We start from the raw sequence: 15339 nt of genomic DNA, 5'->3' as shown, positions 1-15339 counted from the left end.
CGCAAGACCGAAGCACGCAAAGACGCAGGTACCACAACACGCAGCAAAGCATTGTCAGTGGAGAGGAGGATAACACCATCCCTAGCCGTGAGGCGGTAGCGCAAAGCGTAGTAGTTCCGCAATGGATCAGAAGTCTTAGCGGATGGGCGATCTGGCCAACCCTTCTGAATACAGCGTAAAACCTGGGAGAGGGTAGGGTCAGAACCTGTAGCAGCCGCCAGCCTGTCCCCAGTAATGGGGAATCCGTCCACAACCCGCTGCTCGGCAACATCCAGGTGGAAACACAAAAGTTCGTCCCTATCGAATGCCTGATCAGGACCCATGGGAATGTGAGACAAGCATCAGCATTTGCATGTTGAAATGAATCTCATAATTGAAACATGACAAGTAAAGAGCCCAACGATGGAGGCAGTGTGCAGCCTTGTCGGGAAGTGACGTTGATGGATGAAACAAGGAAACAAGTGGTTTGTGATCCGTAACAAGATGAAATTTTGAGCCATAGAGAAAAACACCAAACTTATGAAGAGCATAAATAATGGCCAAAGCTTCTTTCTCAATTTGAGAATACTTTTGTTGGGCATCCGTGAGCGTTTTGGAGGCATAAGCAATGGGATGTTCCGAACCGTCAGAAAAAAGGTGCGCAAGGACTGCACCGACCCCGTATTGAGAGGCGTCTGTGGCAAGAACAAGATGCTGGCCAGGCCGATAAGTAGCCAGGCACGGGGCCTGTTTCAGCATAGTCTTCAATTTCTGGAAAGCCGCTTCGCATAACGCGGACCAGTGAAAAGGCACGTTTTTATGCAACAGGCGATGCAACAGCTGAGCCACCGAAGCCGCAGATGGTAAAAACTTGTGATAGTATGCTATTTTCCCCAAGAAGGCCTGCAGTTCCTTAACAGATGTAGGGTGAGGAAGGGCATCGATCGCAGCGACAGTTTGTTGAAGTGGACGAATACCATCCCGAGAGAGTTGAAACCCCAAGTACGTGATAGATGCCTGAAAAAATTGTGATTTCTGAAGATTACACTTAAGACCAGCAGTCTGTAAGACATGAAAAAGTGTGCAGAGATTTTGAAGATGTTCTTCAGTGGTGGAGCCAGTGACAACAATGTCATCCATGTTATTGATACACCCAGGGACAGGGAGCAATAATTGTTCCAAGAATCGCTGAAAGAGAGCAGGGCGCTAGCAACCCCAAATGGCAAGCATTGGTATTGATAGAGGCCGAAAGGCGTGTTAAGGACCAGAAACTGCCAGGAAGCAGTGTCGAGAGGAAGTTGATGATAAGCTTCTGACAGGTCAATTTTAGAAAAATACTGGCCTCCAGCAAGTTTAGTGAACAGTTCTTCAGGACGGATATAGGGTAAGTGTCGATGAGGCATTGAGCATTTACAGTGGCTTTGAAATCGCAACAGAGACGAATATCACAATTTGGCTTAGCAACGATGACGACAGGAGAGGACCACTCACTGGAAGTGACAGGAAGCAATACCTCTGAAGTAGTGAGACAATCCAACTCCCGTTTTACCCGATCATGAAGGGCCACAGGAATGGGCCGAGCCCAAAAAAACTTAGGCCGAGCAGTGGGTTTGAGCGTGATGTGAGCTTCAAAGTTGTTTGCACGTCCTAACCCAGGAGAAAAAAGGGATGAAAATGTCGTCGACAAGGAATCCAGTTGAGCATAAGGAATAGCATCAGAGACAATATTGACAGAGTCATCTATGGAGAACCCAAAAACGTGAAAGGCATCGAAACCAAAAAGATTTTCTGCGTTGCTCTGGTCGACCGCAAATATGGGAACAGTGCGAACGATGGATTTGTAAGATACCACAGCATTAAACTGTCCCAAGAGAGAAATCTTCTGTTTATTGTACATCCGTAATTGCCGACTGACAGGTGACAGGAGTGGAGAACCCAACTGAAGATACTTCTGAGAATTAATTATAGTGGCAGCAGAATCGGTATCCCCTTGCATGCGAACATCTCAACCAAGAATTTGGACAGTGAGGAATAACTTCCCTGAAAGGGAAGAAGTGCAATTGACAGACAACACAGAATCAGAATCAGCGTCATGTTCATGAACATCATGTATGCGGTCGGATTTGCAAACGGAAGACACATGACCTTTCCTTTTGCAATTGTGACACACAGCCCAACGTTGGGGACAATCCTCGCGTGAATGTTTTGTAAAACACCGCGGACATGAAGGAAGTTGCCGGGGGTTTTGCTGCAGTTTCTTAGTGGGTTGTTTACGGCTAGGCCGAGGTTGCGTGTGGGAGCGCACTGCGGTCACGTCCGTCAGCGGGGATGCGCCACACGCATTGTCAACAGCGCACAGAGGTTGTATTTCCTCGACATCACTCCACGCCTCTATTTGCACCCCAGCGGCGCGAGAAATTTCAAAAGACTGCGCAATGGAGAGAACTTCGTCTAGAGGGCACGTTGCCGAACTTCTTTGTCGGGCGCTGACCGGATAATAGCATCCCGTACCATGGAATTGGCATAGGATTCTTTGTGAATGTCAGTAACAAATTGACACTTTCGACTGAGGCAGTGAAGTTCAGCAGCCCAAGCGCGATAGGATTGATGTGGCTGTTTTTGACAACGATAAAAGGCAACATGAGAGCCTACCACATGCGTTTGCTTTTGAAAATAGACAGACAGAAGTGAGCACATTTCAGCAAAGGACAAAGATGCAGGATCCTTCAAAGGAGCCAATTGCAACAACAACCGATACATTTGAGGCGAAATCCAAGAAAGGAACAGAGACTTACATGGTTGTTCGTCCGTGACATGAAATGGGAATCATCACAGAATTCATCAACCGACCACGGCATAACAGCCCGGATAATTATAATGGACATGATATTTCCGGCCGTGAAAGTTTACATTTTAGTATAAAGAAGTGCTGTCGAAGACATTTTTTATAATCAGACCAGTCTTCCACCGTCTCGTCGTAAGGAGGGAAAGGAGGTATAGCCAACGATGAGAAACGGCCCGCATTTGACGCCGCGACGAAATCGCGAATCACCATTGTTAGAAGCGTTTGCTGTTCAAGGAGCTTTTGCAATAGTTGCTCAACAGTAGCCATGGAACCCTGTGGGTCAATGGTGAAAAGGAAAAATCCACCACCTCGTTGCCAATTGTTATAACGTCAAGTTTAACACATATATTTCAGAACGACACAACACATATAAGTCACAGAGTAAGTTGACAACCAAGACATGTGTACACGTTAGCATTTGAATGAGCACTGAGTCCCAGTCTAGCGGCCGCTGCTCAGCTGGCCGCTTAGGTGACGCAGCTGCTGCATGGCTGGTAGACAGCACCGCACGTAGAGGATGTGCGTAATTGCGCGGCGGTGCTTTGAATGATCGGCGAGTCACAACAACTACCATAAACATGGAGTTCATAAAACCTAACTTCATAGCCACTGTCAGAAAGTCTCATGAGTTACTACATTTGAAATGGTTAATTTTGATATTTTTGGAATACAAAAAGTAACAAGTAAAGAGGAAGGGCGTAAGCATGAATGTCTTTATATAGTAACAGTTAAAGAATATACTGATATATTTTTGATTTTTCTAGAAAAATGACTTGTCGGTACCACTGTTGATATACTCCTGACAATTTTTTACATCTGTGGGGACTTCATATTTGCAAGAAATAGCCACTGGAGATAGAGTGGGTGCCACTTACACATTGTACACTTTCTTGTAAATTAACTAACTAGTGGAAAGTAGCATATAGTAGTGGAAAGGAAAAAAATGCTGTTTTTTTGCTGTACCTATCGTATGGATAGAATGAAAAAACCGTATCTCTGATTGTTAGTTTTGTCTTATGAATACTTGGGGATTTACAAACAAGAAATAAAAGAAACCCATTGTCTATCTGGACCTATCTTGTACCCCGAAGCCCATGCCACACTCTGAAAGTCTTCCATTTCCTTCAAGGCAAACAGATGAAGAAAATGATAGTTGCAGTGAATTGGATGGCAATGAAGAAATCACATCATCTCATGGAAGAAAATAGCCTCTGTAGCAGGAGGACTCATGTAGCGGTTCAACACCACACTTATCAATACGGGCAGATCTAAATGATTTGGTGTGTGACATTGAACTACTTAAACAAAAGGCAGAATTGCTCGGTATGAGGTTACAGGAATACAACCCTCTTCACCAGAGTACTAACTCATTGAGTTTAGACACATAACACAATTTGTATTTCAAACTTCACAATTGATGGGGCAATAACATTTTGCAATGATGCTGTAGACTTTATGAAAGCACTAGACTTCAAATACAATTCACAGGAGTGGAGACCCTTTATAGATTTCTTGAAAATAAGTCTCAAGGGTGCCTTCTACAAAGTGGAAATAAAATGCTCACTGTCCAGATTGCACATGGCAGATTGGCTGAAGGAATTTACAAAATTTCAGAAAATATTCTCAAATTAATTACATACATGAGCAGAAATGGAAGATTTGTATTGATTTCAAAGTAATTGCATTGTTATTGGAAATACAACAATGCTCTAAACAAAATATGCTTGTTTCCTGTGCAAGTGGAATAGTCGTGATAGAAAATCCCAGTATATACAGTGTCGGAAAAAAAAATTAGCACACCCTTTTAGAGGTTTCTAGTTCTCATCCCAGCATATCTTAGCCACATATGTAATAGTTCTCTGAAGCAGGGTATTTTCCCAGATAGACTGAAGTATGCCATTGTTAAACCACTGCATAAAAAAGGGGATACGTCTGATTTCAACAACTACCGCCCAATCTCTCTTCTGACTGCCTTATCCAAAATTCTTGAAAAAGTAATGTGTTGTAGAGTAGCTTCACACCTTTGTAAAATAAAAATAAAGTTTTAACAAAATGTCAGTTTGGATTCCAGAAGGGTTTTTCGACAGAAAATGCTATATATACTTTCACTAATGAAATATTAAATGCTCTGAGTAACTGGAAGTCACCCTTTGGCATTTTTTGTGATCTATCAAAGGCTTTTGATTGTGTAAATCATGGAATACTTCTAGATAAGCTCAAGTACTGTGGTATGAATGGTACAGTGCTCAAATGGTTTAAATCACACCTAACTGGAAGTGAGCAGAAAGTTGAAATAAACAGTTGACATAATATGCAAAAAACTGGTGATTTCTCAAACTGGGGAAGAATCAAGAATGGGGTGCTGCAAGGTTCGGTCTTGGGTCCTCTGCTGTTCTTAATATATATTAATGACTTGCCATTCTATATTCACGAAGATGCAAAGCTGGTACTTTTTGCCGATGATACAAGTATAGCTATCACACCCAACACACAAGAATTAACTGGTGAAATTGTAAACGATGTTTTTCAGAAAATCATTAAGTGGTTCTCTGCAAATGGGCTCTCATTAAACTTTGACAAAAGACAGTATATACAGTTCCACACAGTAAATGGAATGACGTCATTAATAAATATAGACTTCGATCAGAAATCGGTAGCTAAGATAGAATATTCAAAATTTCTAGGTGTATGCATTGATGAGGGGTTGAACTGGAAAAAACACACTGGGGATCTGCTGAAACATTTGAGTTCAGCTACTTATGCTATTAGGGTCATTTCAAATTTTGGCGATATACATCTGAGTAAATTAGCTTACCACACCTATTTTCATTCTCTGCTTTCGTGTGGCATCATGTTCTGGGGTAACTCATCATCGAGTAAAAGACTAAAAGACTGTTCATTGCACAAAAGCATGTAATCAGAATAATTGCTGGAGCTCATCCAAGATCATTCTGCAGACACTTATTTAAAGAGCTAGAAATCTAAACTGTAGCCTCACAATATATATATTCACTTATGAAATTTGTTATTCCATATTAAGGGATAGACACTGATGGGATTTTGGTAGCTACACCACTATGCTGTGTGTTAGTATGCAATGTTAAAACCATTATCAGTAGATATACTAGCCCCCAGGTGGCATACACTGTCATCAGATAAAAAATGACATTGTCTTTCCAGGTATCCTAGTTTTTTTTCTGGCAATGTATTACAAAAACGGCCTGAACCAAATGTAAAGTGGTGGTGGTGAAGGGGGTGGGGGATATTCAGCATCAAAGTCTGGTAGCTTGTGAAGATATCATTGCATCTCTTCGCATCAAACTCGGTTTAATTAAACAATATGTAAATGTGGTGGATCAAACTGGCAGAGGGTCTGCACATCAGACTCGGTTTAATTAAACAATTTGTAAAGGTGGTGGATCAAACTGGCAGAGGGTCTGCATTTCTTGTTGAAAAATTTTGTTGTCTTTCAGCAGTCAAAGTAAAAGATGTATTTGTGAGCCCTCAGACCAGGGAACTTCAGGTAGATCAGAATTCTGAAACATTCCTGAATGATACAGAAGTGCAAGCATGGCAAGGTTTCAAGAAAGTATCTGAAAATTTCCTTGGAAGAAAAAGAGCTGCAAATTACAAAGAAGTAGTGAATCAAATGATCATTGTTTATCAAGCTCTTGGCTGCAACATGTCTTTGAAAGCACATTTCCTGATCTCTCACTCTTACTTCTTCCCAGTGAGCTGCAGTGAAGTATCTGGCTAATCTGGAGAAAGATTCCATGGAAAAACAGTATGAAGGGAAGTGGATACCTAGTATGTTGGCCAACTATTTCTGTAATATCATTCAAGACAAGAAAGACATTCCACATGAGAGAAAAAATGGGACATAATTTTTTGTTGCAACATTTTTATCATTTTCTCCTTTTCCGTATAGCTTCCTTTAAAAAACATGTTAGAAAGTGACTGCTTTCATGAATACAGCCTCAGACATTACCTTCCAGGGATTTCCTAATATGGTAAAGTTAGAATACTTAACTGAAAATACTTGATCTTATATATCTTACAATCAGAAAATAACTTCACATTGATATAGTACTATATCAGCTAAAAATGGACATTATGGTTAAACTATTCCTGACAGAGAAAAACTGAAATTGACCTTCGAAACTGTTATAAGATCAAAACTTTGCTCTCCAAAATAAAAAAAAATGTCCCCCCCCTTTTTTAAAAAGACAGTGTTACTAGTATTTATGTTTTCTGTGGAGGTTGTGAGCATTACCAACTACATACTATCAGCACCCTCACTTCCCAATTCCACACTTCCATCTCCCAGTTGCTTTCCCTATATTTCCCTCTAATTTCTATCCCCTTGAACTTGAACCATCACTCTCATCCCCTCCCACCACATTCTACTCCCACACTGACTGAACCCAACCAACTGCCCCTCTGTCCCACACAGCCTTCCATTCATGCTCAAGTAAGCAGTTTTTATATCATGATTCTTTATATTGTTTTATTGTTTTAGAAACAGAAGGATCATGTATTTCAGCTCACATGCCCACCATAACTTTGATACCAATGGTCCTATTCCAAAATAATAAGCCACATTTTTTTTCAATTTGTTATGAAAGATAATGAATCATTTGTGCATATATAAGTTGACCATTTATTTTGGGCAAATCTCTTCTGCATAGTTAATGCTAAATTTACTAACTTACTAATTTGTCTCTTGAGGCTGACTCAATAGTTGTCATCAGTGTGATGGTATTTGATCCTCAAGTGGTTAGTTCTTATATTGAAGAAATGGGAATAAAGTTGATAACCCATATTTTCCCAGCTGAAGGAAGCTAGAATGTAGTTATGTTTCACTTTTAACCCTGCAATAGTTGTGCCATGTTTCATACCATTAGTAGTTGCTGCAGATTGTCAGCCTGGGTTTCGTCACAGGGTTATTTGGTAAGCGTGATAGTGTTACGGAGATGTTTAGCAAACTCAGGTGGCAGACTCTGCAAGAGAGGCGCTGTGCATCGCGGTGTAGTTTGCTGTCCAGGTTTCGAGAGGGTGCATTTCTGGATGAGGTTTCGAATATATTGCTTCCCCCTACTTATAACTCCTGAGGAGATTGCGAATGTGAAATTAGAGAGATTCGAGCATGCACGGAGTCTTTCCGGCAGTCGTTCTTCCTGCAAACCATACGTGACTGGAACAGGAAAGGGAGGTAATGACAGTGGCACGTAAAGTGCCCTCCACCACACACCGTTGGGTGGCTTGCGGAGTATAAATGTAGATGTAGATGTAGATTAACACACAGGTTACAAAAAGAGTCTAATCTCTTAATAAACTAAACACTGACTGCAACCACCAGAGAGTTCACATCACTCAGTGCTGCCGAGGTTAGCGATACGATTCTGGTCTCTGGGCAGTGATGCTGTTCATTGAGTCACCACACAAATGCAGTGGGTCACTTGAAAATGTTGTTAGTGTGTAACACAGAGCAATGATGCAAGTGGTCCCCATGAGGTATGTGAGATTCTCTGTCAACAGCTGATTTGAAGTGATCAATGACTAAAACTGTGGCAGTTGACACATGTTATAGCCCGGATTTAAACCTGTATCCTAAGCTAACAACAACCTTGTGATGTGCAGTGTATCTGAGAAAATGGTGGTTTACAATCTGCAGCAGAACTAAAATCATGATTGCTTTGTTCTTACCAATTAAAAATAATCTTTATGAGCAACTTCAAGACAGAAGAAAATCAGTTTTTAGCACTAAAAGTAAACTGTAATTTCTCACTGTTATTGGTTACCTGAAACTATCGTTACAATGGCTACACATTCTGCTGTGTTGCTGACTGAGAACAGTCATAGTTGGCAATTGGTTTCAGATTATAGGTAACAAAGACTGATTCCAAATGAAAAGAGAATGATAGGAAGAAGAATACAAGCGAATAAAAAAGTCAATACCATGATGAAAATGATGCAGCAAAATAAGATAAATAAAATTACACTTAAACCAATTAAATGAATAAAAATAATAATCAAACACTCTTCATTAGATTTACCATTACTCTCTGTTAAATAATTATACTTAAAACTGTGCTCACAATCACAACAATGAACTACAGCTTCAAAAATTAAGCTTCACACAACATTGTGTAAACCTCATCTGATGTAAACCAATCTCTGTGATTATGAAAACTGCATATGTGTTGCTGAATCATGTCTTGTATGGAAGTATCTGGCAGCATTCTGTTAGTGTTACATATGGAACATGTGACTTCATTAGCAGCATTGTGTGTGTGTGTGTGTGTGTGTGTGTGTGTGTGTGTGTGTGTGTGTGTTGCTTCTGGTGTGATGAAATACAAAATAAAAGTGCTAGACCCATGATTAGGGATCCAAAAACGGGAAGAAAGAAAGCTGAACAATGAATTGTAAGTGAATTCACAAATTGTTGTGGCACTTTGGCAACAGTGAACAGTTTCAGCTTGATGCTGAGTACTGTGAGGAAACTAGCTCCAATGCATGACATATCAACTAGCAAGTAATTTTAATCAGACTGCATATCACATGTGGAGCCCATGGTTTATCCTGATCACCTATTTTGCACCCAAAATAACAACTGTAAGCTTTTTTAATCAATGGGGTTATTTGCTGTTTTTGTGAAGCAATTGTCACTTCTCCACACACATAGCAAAATGTGTCAGCACTGTTAACACAAACGTGGCATTTTTGTTCACTTCAGTAGCAGCCAACTTGAACAACTGTTAGTTAATGTGGAAACAAATGTGCAAAAATTATTACAAGCATTAATAAAGCCACTGAAGCCGAAGAGGAGGGAGACAAAAAGATCACTGAAATTTTGATATCAAAATGTTTATATTCAAAATATTGCACATAAGTAAGGCCAGGGACAACAATATAATCAATTGTTACTAGTTATTATGACTCTGACAAACCATTATAATATTTGATTTCAAACTTAATTATATACAGATTTTTATATTATCTCACCATAATAAAACAGTGTAAAATGACAACTAGAGCTAATTTTGAATTGTCTTTGTGATAGTCACGGTCACCACATTAGAATTGATAGGAACTGGCTATTTTCATTCGATTTATATTTTCATTGTTGCACAGTGTTGTTATTACAGATACACCTGCAGATATACTCCTCAGAATTGGCTTTTATCCACAGAATAGAATGCTCAAAATTTTGTATTGGACAGATGGGAAGGAAATTTGGCACACAATTTAAGGAACATACAGTAATATGTGAAAATTGCCTATCAATCTTTGCTGTACACATGACACCAGCCACAAAATACATAACATAGATGAATCACTACAAATGTTACAAAAGTTACAGAAAGGTAAATTCATGGATGCGATGGAAGAAATTGAAATTTACATACACATAAATCACCCATCAGACAGAATTTTAAATGAACAAAAATATGTGTGAAATGGAAAATTCCTAGACAACTTTATACCAGTTCTGTGATGAAGCATTACAGAACCATAGAATGTATAATTATCACTATATTCATTAATAAATATGACTAATGTAAAAGAACAGACAACCACAAAGTAGGTCATGAAAAGCTTTATTCTCACGATTTTCAGTAATGTTATCGACTTTAATATAAGACATTTAACAACCATTCAAAAATGACATATTCCCACAATAACAGAACAAATATTTACAAGTCATTTTAAAGAAATTACGTATACTCATATTTACACCAGTGTTGAATGATAGTTAAATATAATTGAGAATAATGTGATATATAGCTCATTTAACAAATTTTTGTAAAATAACTATAATGTTCCTAGTGTAAATACATTTGAAACCTTCAAACTTATGGATAAGAGCTGAGCAACAACTGCTCAAAAGTAACACACTTCTAAAACAGGGAAAAACTATTTCTAAAAACATAGAAGATGTGACTTACCAAACGAAAGCGCTGGCAGGTTGATAGACACACAAAATTCTAGCTTTCGCAGCCAACGGCTGCTTCATCAGGAAAGAGGGAAGGAGAGGGAAAGATGAAAGGATGTGTGTTTTAAGGGAGAGGGTAAGGAGTCATTCCTATCCCGGGAGCGGAAAGACTTACCTTAGGGGGAAAAAAGGGGTGGTATACACTCGCATACACAGACACAAGCAGACATTTGTAAAGGCAAAACAATTTCTAATTTATTTTGCGACTACTTCATGCAGTCATAGAAGCAAGAAATTTATATGGCACAATATACAATGAAAGAATCATCCATAAAGTAAGTTATTATCCACTTTGACACTAACTTTCATCATTTGACAATATTCTGCTATGGAAGTCATTGAAGGCATCATACATTGCTCTCTTGACAGCCAAATGTGTTTCATTCAGCATCTCTCTGTCTGTCATTCTTAAGCACGTTCAGCTGATTCTTGCAGAAGCCACACCTAAGTATGGCAAGAATGCGATCTTCTGTTCTCTTTTGTTGTTTTGTCCTCCTTTGCTATCTCTCTCTCTCTCCCCCTCCTTCCCCCCCCCCCCCCCCCCCCCCCCCCTCTCTCTCTCTCTCTCTCTCTCTCTCTCTCTCTCTCTCTCTCTCTCCCTCCCTCCTCTTCTTTTTCCTTCATCTCTGTGTGCCCCCAGTGCCTTCTGGATTTCTTTAGCCATACCAAAGAAGCTTATTATAGCTTGCACTTCACACTGAAATTCAGGTATATTTCTGAGTCTTACTAAAATGTCATTAGCTAGTGTTTTAACTTGTATCTGGTTTAGTATGCAGTTTCTGAGTACTGATTTCACTTCAGTGTTTCGCCAGTCATTGCTCGTGATTCTGGATTCCACTCAGCTTTGTGTCCTTTTTTCTGCAGGTATTAGTGCATGTGACCCCATTACTGGGCAGTACTTGTGCAACCCAGGCATTACAGGGCTCACCTGTGAACATATGTGCCCAGTCGGTACATACGGCCTGAACTGCCAGAATAAATGTGCCTGTGAGAATGGCTTAGAATGTCACCATGTTACAGGTCAGTATACAGTGAGAATTTATAAATTATAATATGTGTGTATATGCTTACAATTGTAATGTGATGATTTTCGTGATTCGTCAAATAAGTAGAACTGTTGAGTTTTCCATGCAAAATTTTAAGAAATTAAGTCAGTGCTATTGCACAATTATTCAACATTCATGCTGTTATTGACCATGTATTTTAGATTTATATAAGACCAAAAAGGCATTAACACCTTCCTTTCCCAAGACTTATATGATTTCGAATTGTAAATGGTAACAGTAAGGTGTAGTAGATGAGTACTACTTTTCCCTAACTGTGGTTAGTGTTGCCAGTGCAGGATTCTGTGCACAAACTGACTTCTCAGTTACGTCTCATAAATGTTCAGTAGGTGGCCAAATCCTTTGCTCAAACTGCCCAGAATGTTCTTCAAACCAATCAATCCTTTTTTGTGTGCTTGTTGACAAATCAATTCTTCTACTATTTGGTGAGTGGTCCACTTTATTCATATATTAGTTGCATTTGGCAGAATGTTTCTTTTAAGAAGAAGAATTAGATAGTATGCAGCAGAGGACATGGTTAATTGCAGAAGGATGTCAAGAAATTTCATTCATTATACTTCAAAAGAAACCAGATTGTGAATAAGTAAAAGTGGGAAATTAGTATGGAATGCAAAATCTACATTGTTTAGTGATCCACATGAACCAAAATGACTGTAGCTGAAGAGAAAACTACCATAAAGGTGTGACGATAAAATGACAAAGATAGTGTAACTGTTTCCACTCTCAGTAGAGGCCAGTTCTTGAATTGTTACCAGAATTTTTCAACACATGCATTTCCTTTTAAAGAAGTAATTATAATAAGCAAATATTTGTAAAAAGGAAAGTCAAGTGAAGTGCAACAAAATTGACTTTGCATAAAACTGTTGCATTTCAGAGAAAGCGTCATCTTTGAGAATGGTCGGCAATGGAAACATGTGCTTCTTCTAGGTGAAATACTGAGTTTAAATTCTCTTTTTTTCATTGGGGTAAGTGGCAGGTATATGGATGTTTTGGGAGTATATCTTCATGAAGACGGTGGAGTTTGTCTCACTCCATACATGAGAGTTGGCTCTGTTTACATTTATTCTATGATTATTCAGGTCTCTTGATGTTTTACTAATGTCTAGGATTGAAAAATATAGTAATATGTAGTAGAGAAAAATTAGAAATGGGCATTAGTCTTTAGTGCATATGACAAAAGTGTCAAGTGGCTTCTTTGTTGCTAATGTGTCTTCAGATGTCACAATGTAACAAGTTGATAGTTGTGAACAGTGGCTTCTTTGTTGCTAATGTGTCTTCAGATGGCACAATGTAACAAGTTGATAGTTGTGAACAGCAGTATCATGACTGTATATGTTAGATTTTGGTACTTAGTTTGATATTTTGTTTTTCTTATGTAGGTGTGGGTGGTGGTGGTTGCCTTGAACAAATGTGGAATTTAAGTTCAGGGAATCACAATCTTTTTTTCTTTTAATGGAAATGCCAGTACTGTGAAATGAGGTGTTATTATTTAATCTTTTTATATTCTACATTTCATTTTGTTGTTATTTTAGTGGCTAATGTGATCAGTGAGCTATTACTCATATTGATGTGGTCATTTATTACTTTCTTGTTCATTGGAGGGGCCTAAAGTTTCCCTGTAATGTTAGGAGTTTCTGTTGTTACGGTTCATTTTAGATGGCTCATGCCCATGCTTTGTTAGATGTTCAGCAAACGTAGAATGGCTATTTTCATCCTTAAAATTTCTTTTATGTTCTTTCTATCAAGTTTTGAAATTTCTGCCTGTCATCCTTGGATAACACTAATTTACAATCTTGACTTTGTAACTAGTATCTACCAGCTCCTTGGTATTTGTCTACTTTTTCTGTTGGTGTTTGTAATTGTGACTGGTATGTGTTTCTTGTTCTGCATGCTATGTATAATCCTTGTTTGTTCAATGTATCTGCTGTTCTGTGTGATGATTTTTTTTTTAAATGTTAATGTGTACCGTTTATTTTTGTCAGTCATGAGTGTTCCTCTTCTGTGTATTCATGTGCATTGTAACATAAGTAGTGATTGTGCAGTTTTATTATGTTGTGTCATCTGCTTATTTTATTTTCCTTTAGGTGTGTTTTGGGTCTTTTTACTATTTGATTGATATATCCATTGTTTCATAATTTTCTCAAATGAGTGGTGTTTCATTCAATCCATAATGATATGTTGGGGTGCTGTTAGTTTCTTGTTTTGTGGGTGATTTGATGTCAGTTGTATAACTGCATATGTTGTAAATGTCAAACTAATGATTAATGCGGTCTCCCTTTGTTGTTGTATCCAGGAAATGTATTGTTTTTGCATTTATTTTTCCATGGTGAATTGTCCATTTGTACATTTTTATGGATGCTGTTTATGTCTGTATATAGTTTATATATTTTCTCAATTGGTTCATCTATCATACAGGTAGATCACTTATTGTGTGTCACAAAATTTCTTGAGACAACTGCTCGATATGGTCAGATGGTGACTTCTGGTAAGTAACAGCTACCTATGTCCACACTGTGATTGTTTGTAATGGAGGCTACACTTGAGTCACATGTGAAAAATCAACTTGTGTGCTGCCAGAAGATGGTAGTGTGTTCGGAGCCTTTACTGGAAGCTGAATGCGGTCTTCTGCATAAGCACCAAGTGACTGGTGCTGCTACCAAGTGTTGCTGTGTGCAGGACCCGAACCAAAATTGGTAGCTAGGTGGATACTCCTCTGTTGGGATCTGACTGTCATAAGAAATTATCAATTTTCTTGGTAGCTAGGTGGATACTCCTCTGTTGGGATCTGACTGTCATAAGAAATTATCAATTTTCTTTATATTTAATGATGACAATTGTGTGGTTTCAGGCTGTACTTAACTGGAATCCTGAGTCGCTCTTTATGAAGTCTGTTCAAAAAATTCTAGAACATTCTTAATTTTGTACCAATGGTGTGTTGGAGCAAAATGCAGTTGGTATTCCTGCACACATCTATGTTTAATGTTTAAATGCCGGAAGTTTCATTGCTGTATGTCTGTTAGTTATTGTTCAGTGCTGCATTCAGTAGAACATTGCGTAGCACAGTTTGTGAATTTTGAGATGGCAGAGTTAGAGGAGGAATGCATCAGCATTAAATTTTGCCTGAAACTCAAGAAAATCTTTATATATAAAGACTAAATGATGCAGAAAACCTACTGTGATGAGTCCTTAAGCCATTCTTGATGTTACGAATGGTTCACACGGTTTAAAAATGGCCTAACAGAAGTTAAAGATGACACTTGTTCAGGATGCCCTTCGATGTCTGATGACACTCGTGTCAGCAACGTCAACAAAATTGTGTGAGGTAACTGAAGACCAACCACCTGAGAGGTTGCAAAAGAATGTAACATTTCAGTTGGATCATGTCATGATATACTGACAAAGCATCTTGAAATGCGTCATGTTGCTGCCAGGTTTGTCCCGTGGCTCATGAGCCA

The 15339-nt window shown here is 38.8% G+C and overlaps 1 protein-coding gene across 1 annotated transcript in view; it reads left to right on the top strand.

Annotated features, from left to right (window-relative positions):
* Positions 1–15339, top strand: part of LOC124718759 (protein draper-like) — a 174507-nt gene that overhangs the window by 102604 nt on the left and 56564 nt on the right. Inside the window, exon 13 of the mRNA XM_047244373.1 lies at positions 11685–11840. Within this exon, the coding sequence (XP_047100329.1) occupies positions 11685–11840 (156 nt within the window). The remainder of the gene's footprint in view (positions 1–11684; positions 11841–15339) is intronic.

Source organism: Schistocerca piceifrons, chromosome 10 (assembly GCF_021461385.2).
Source record: "Schistocerca piceifrons isolate TAMUIC-IGC-003096 chromosome 10, iqSchPice1.1, whole genome shotgun sequence".
NCBI lineage: Eukaryota > Metazoa > Arthropoda > Insecta > Orthoptera > Acrididae > Schistocerca > Schistocerca piceifrons.
The sequence above is the reverse complement of the archived record's forward strand: the minus strand, read 5'-3'. Positions and strand labels throughout refer to the sequence as shown.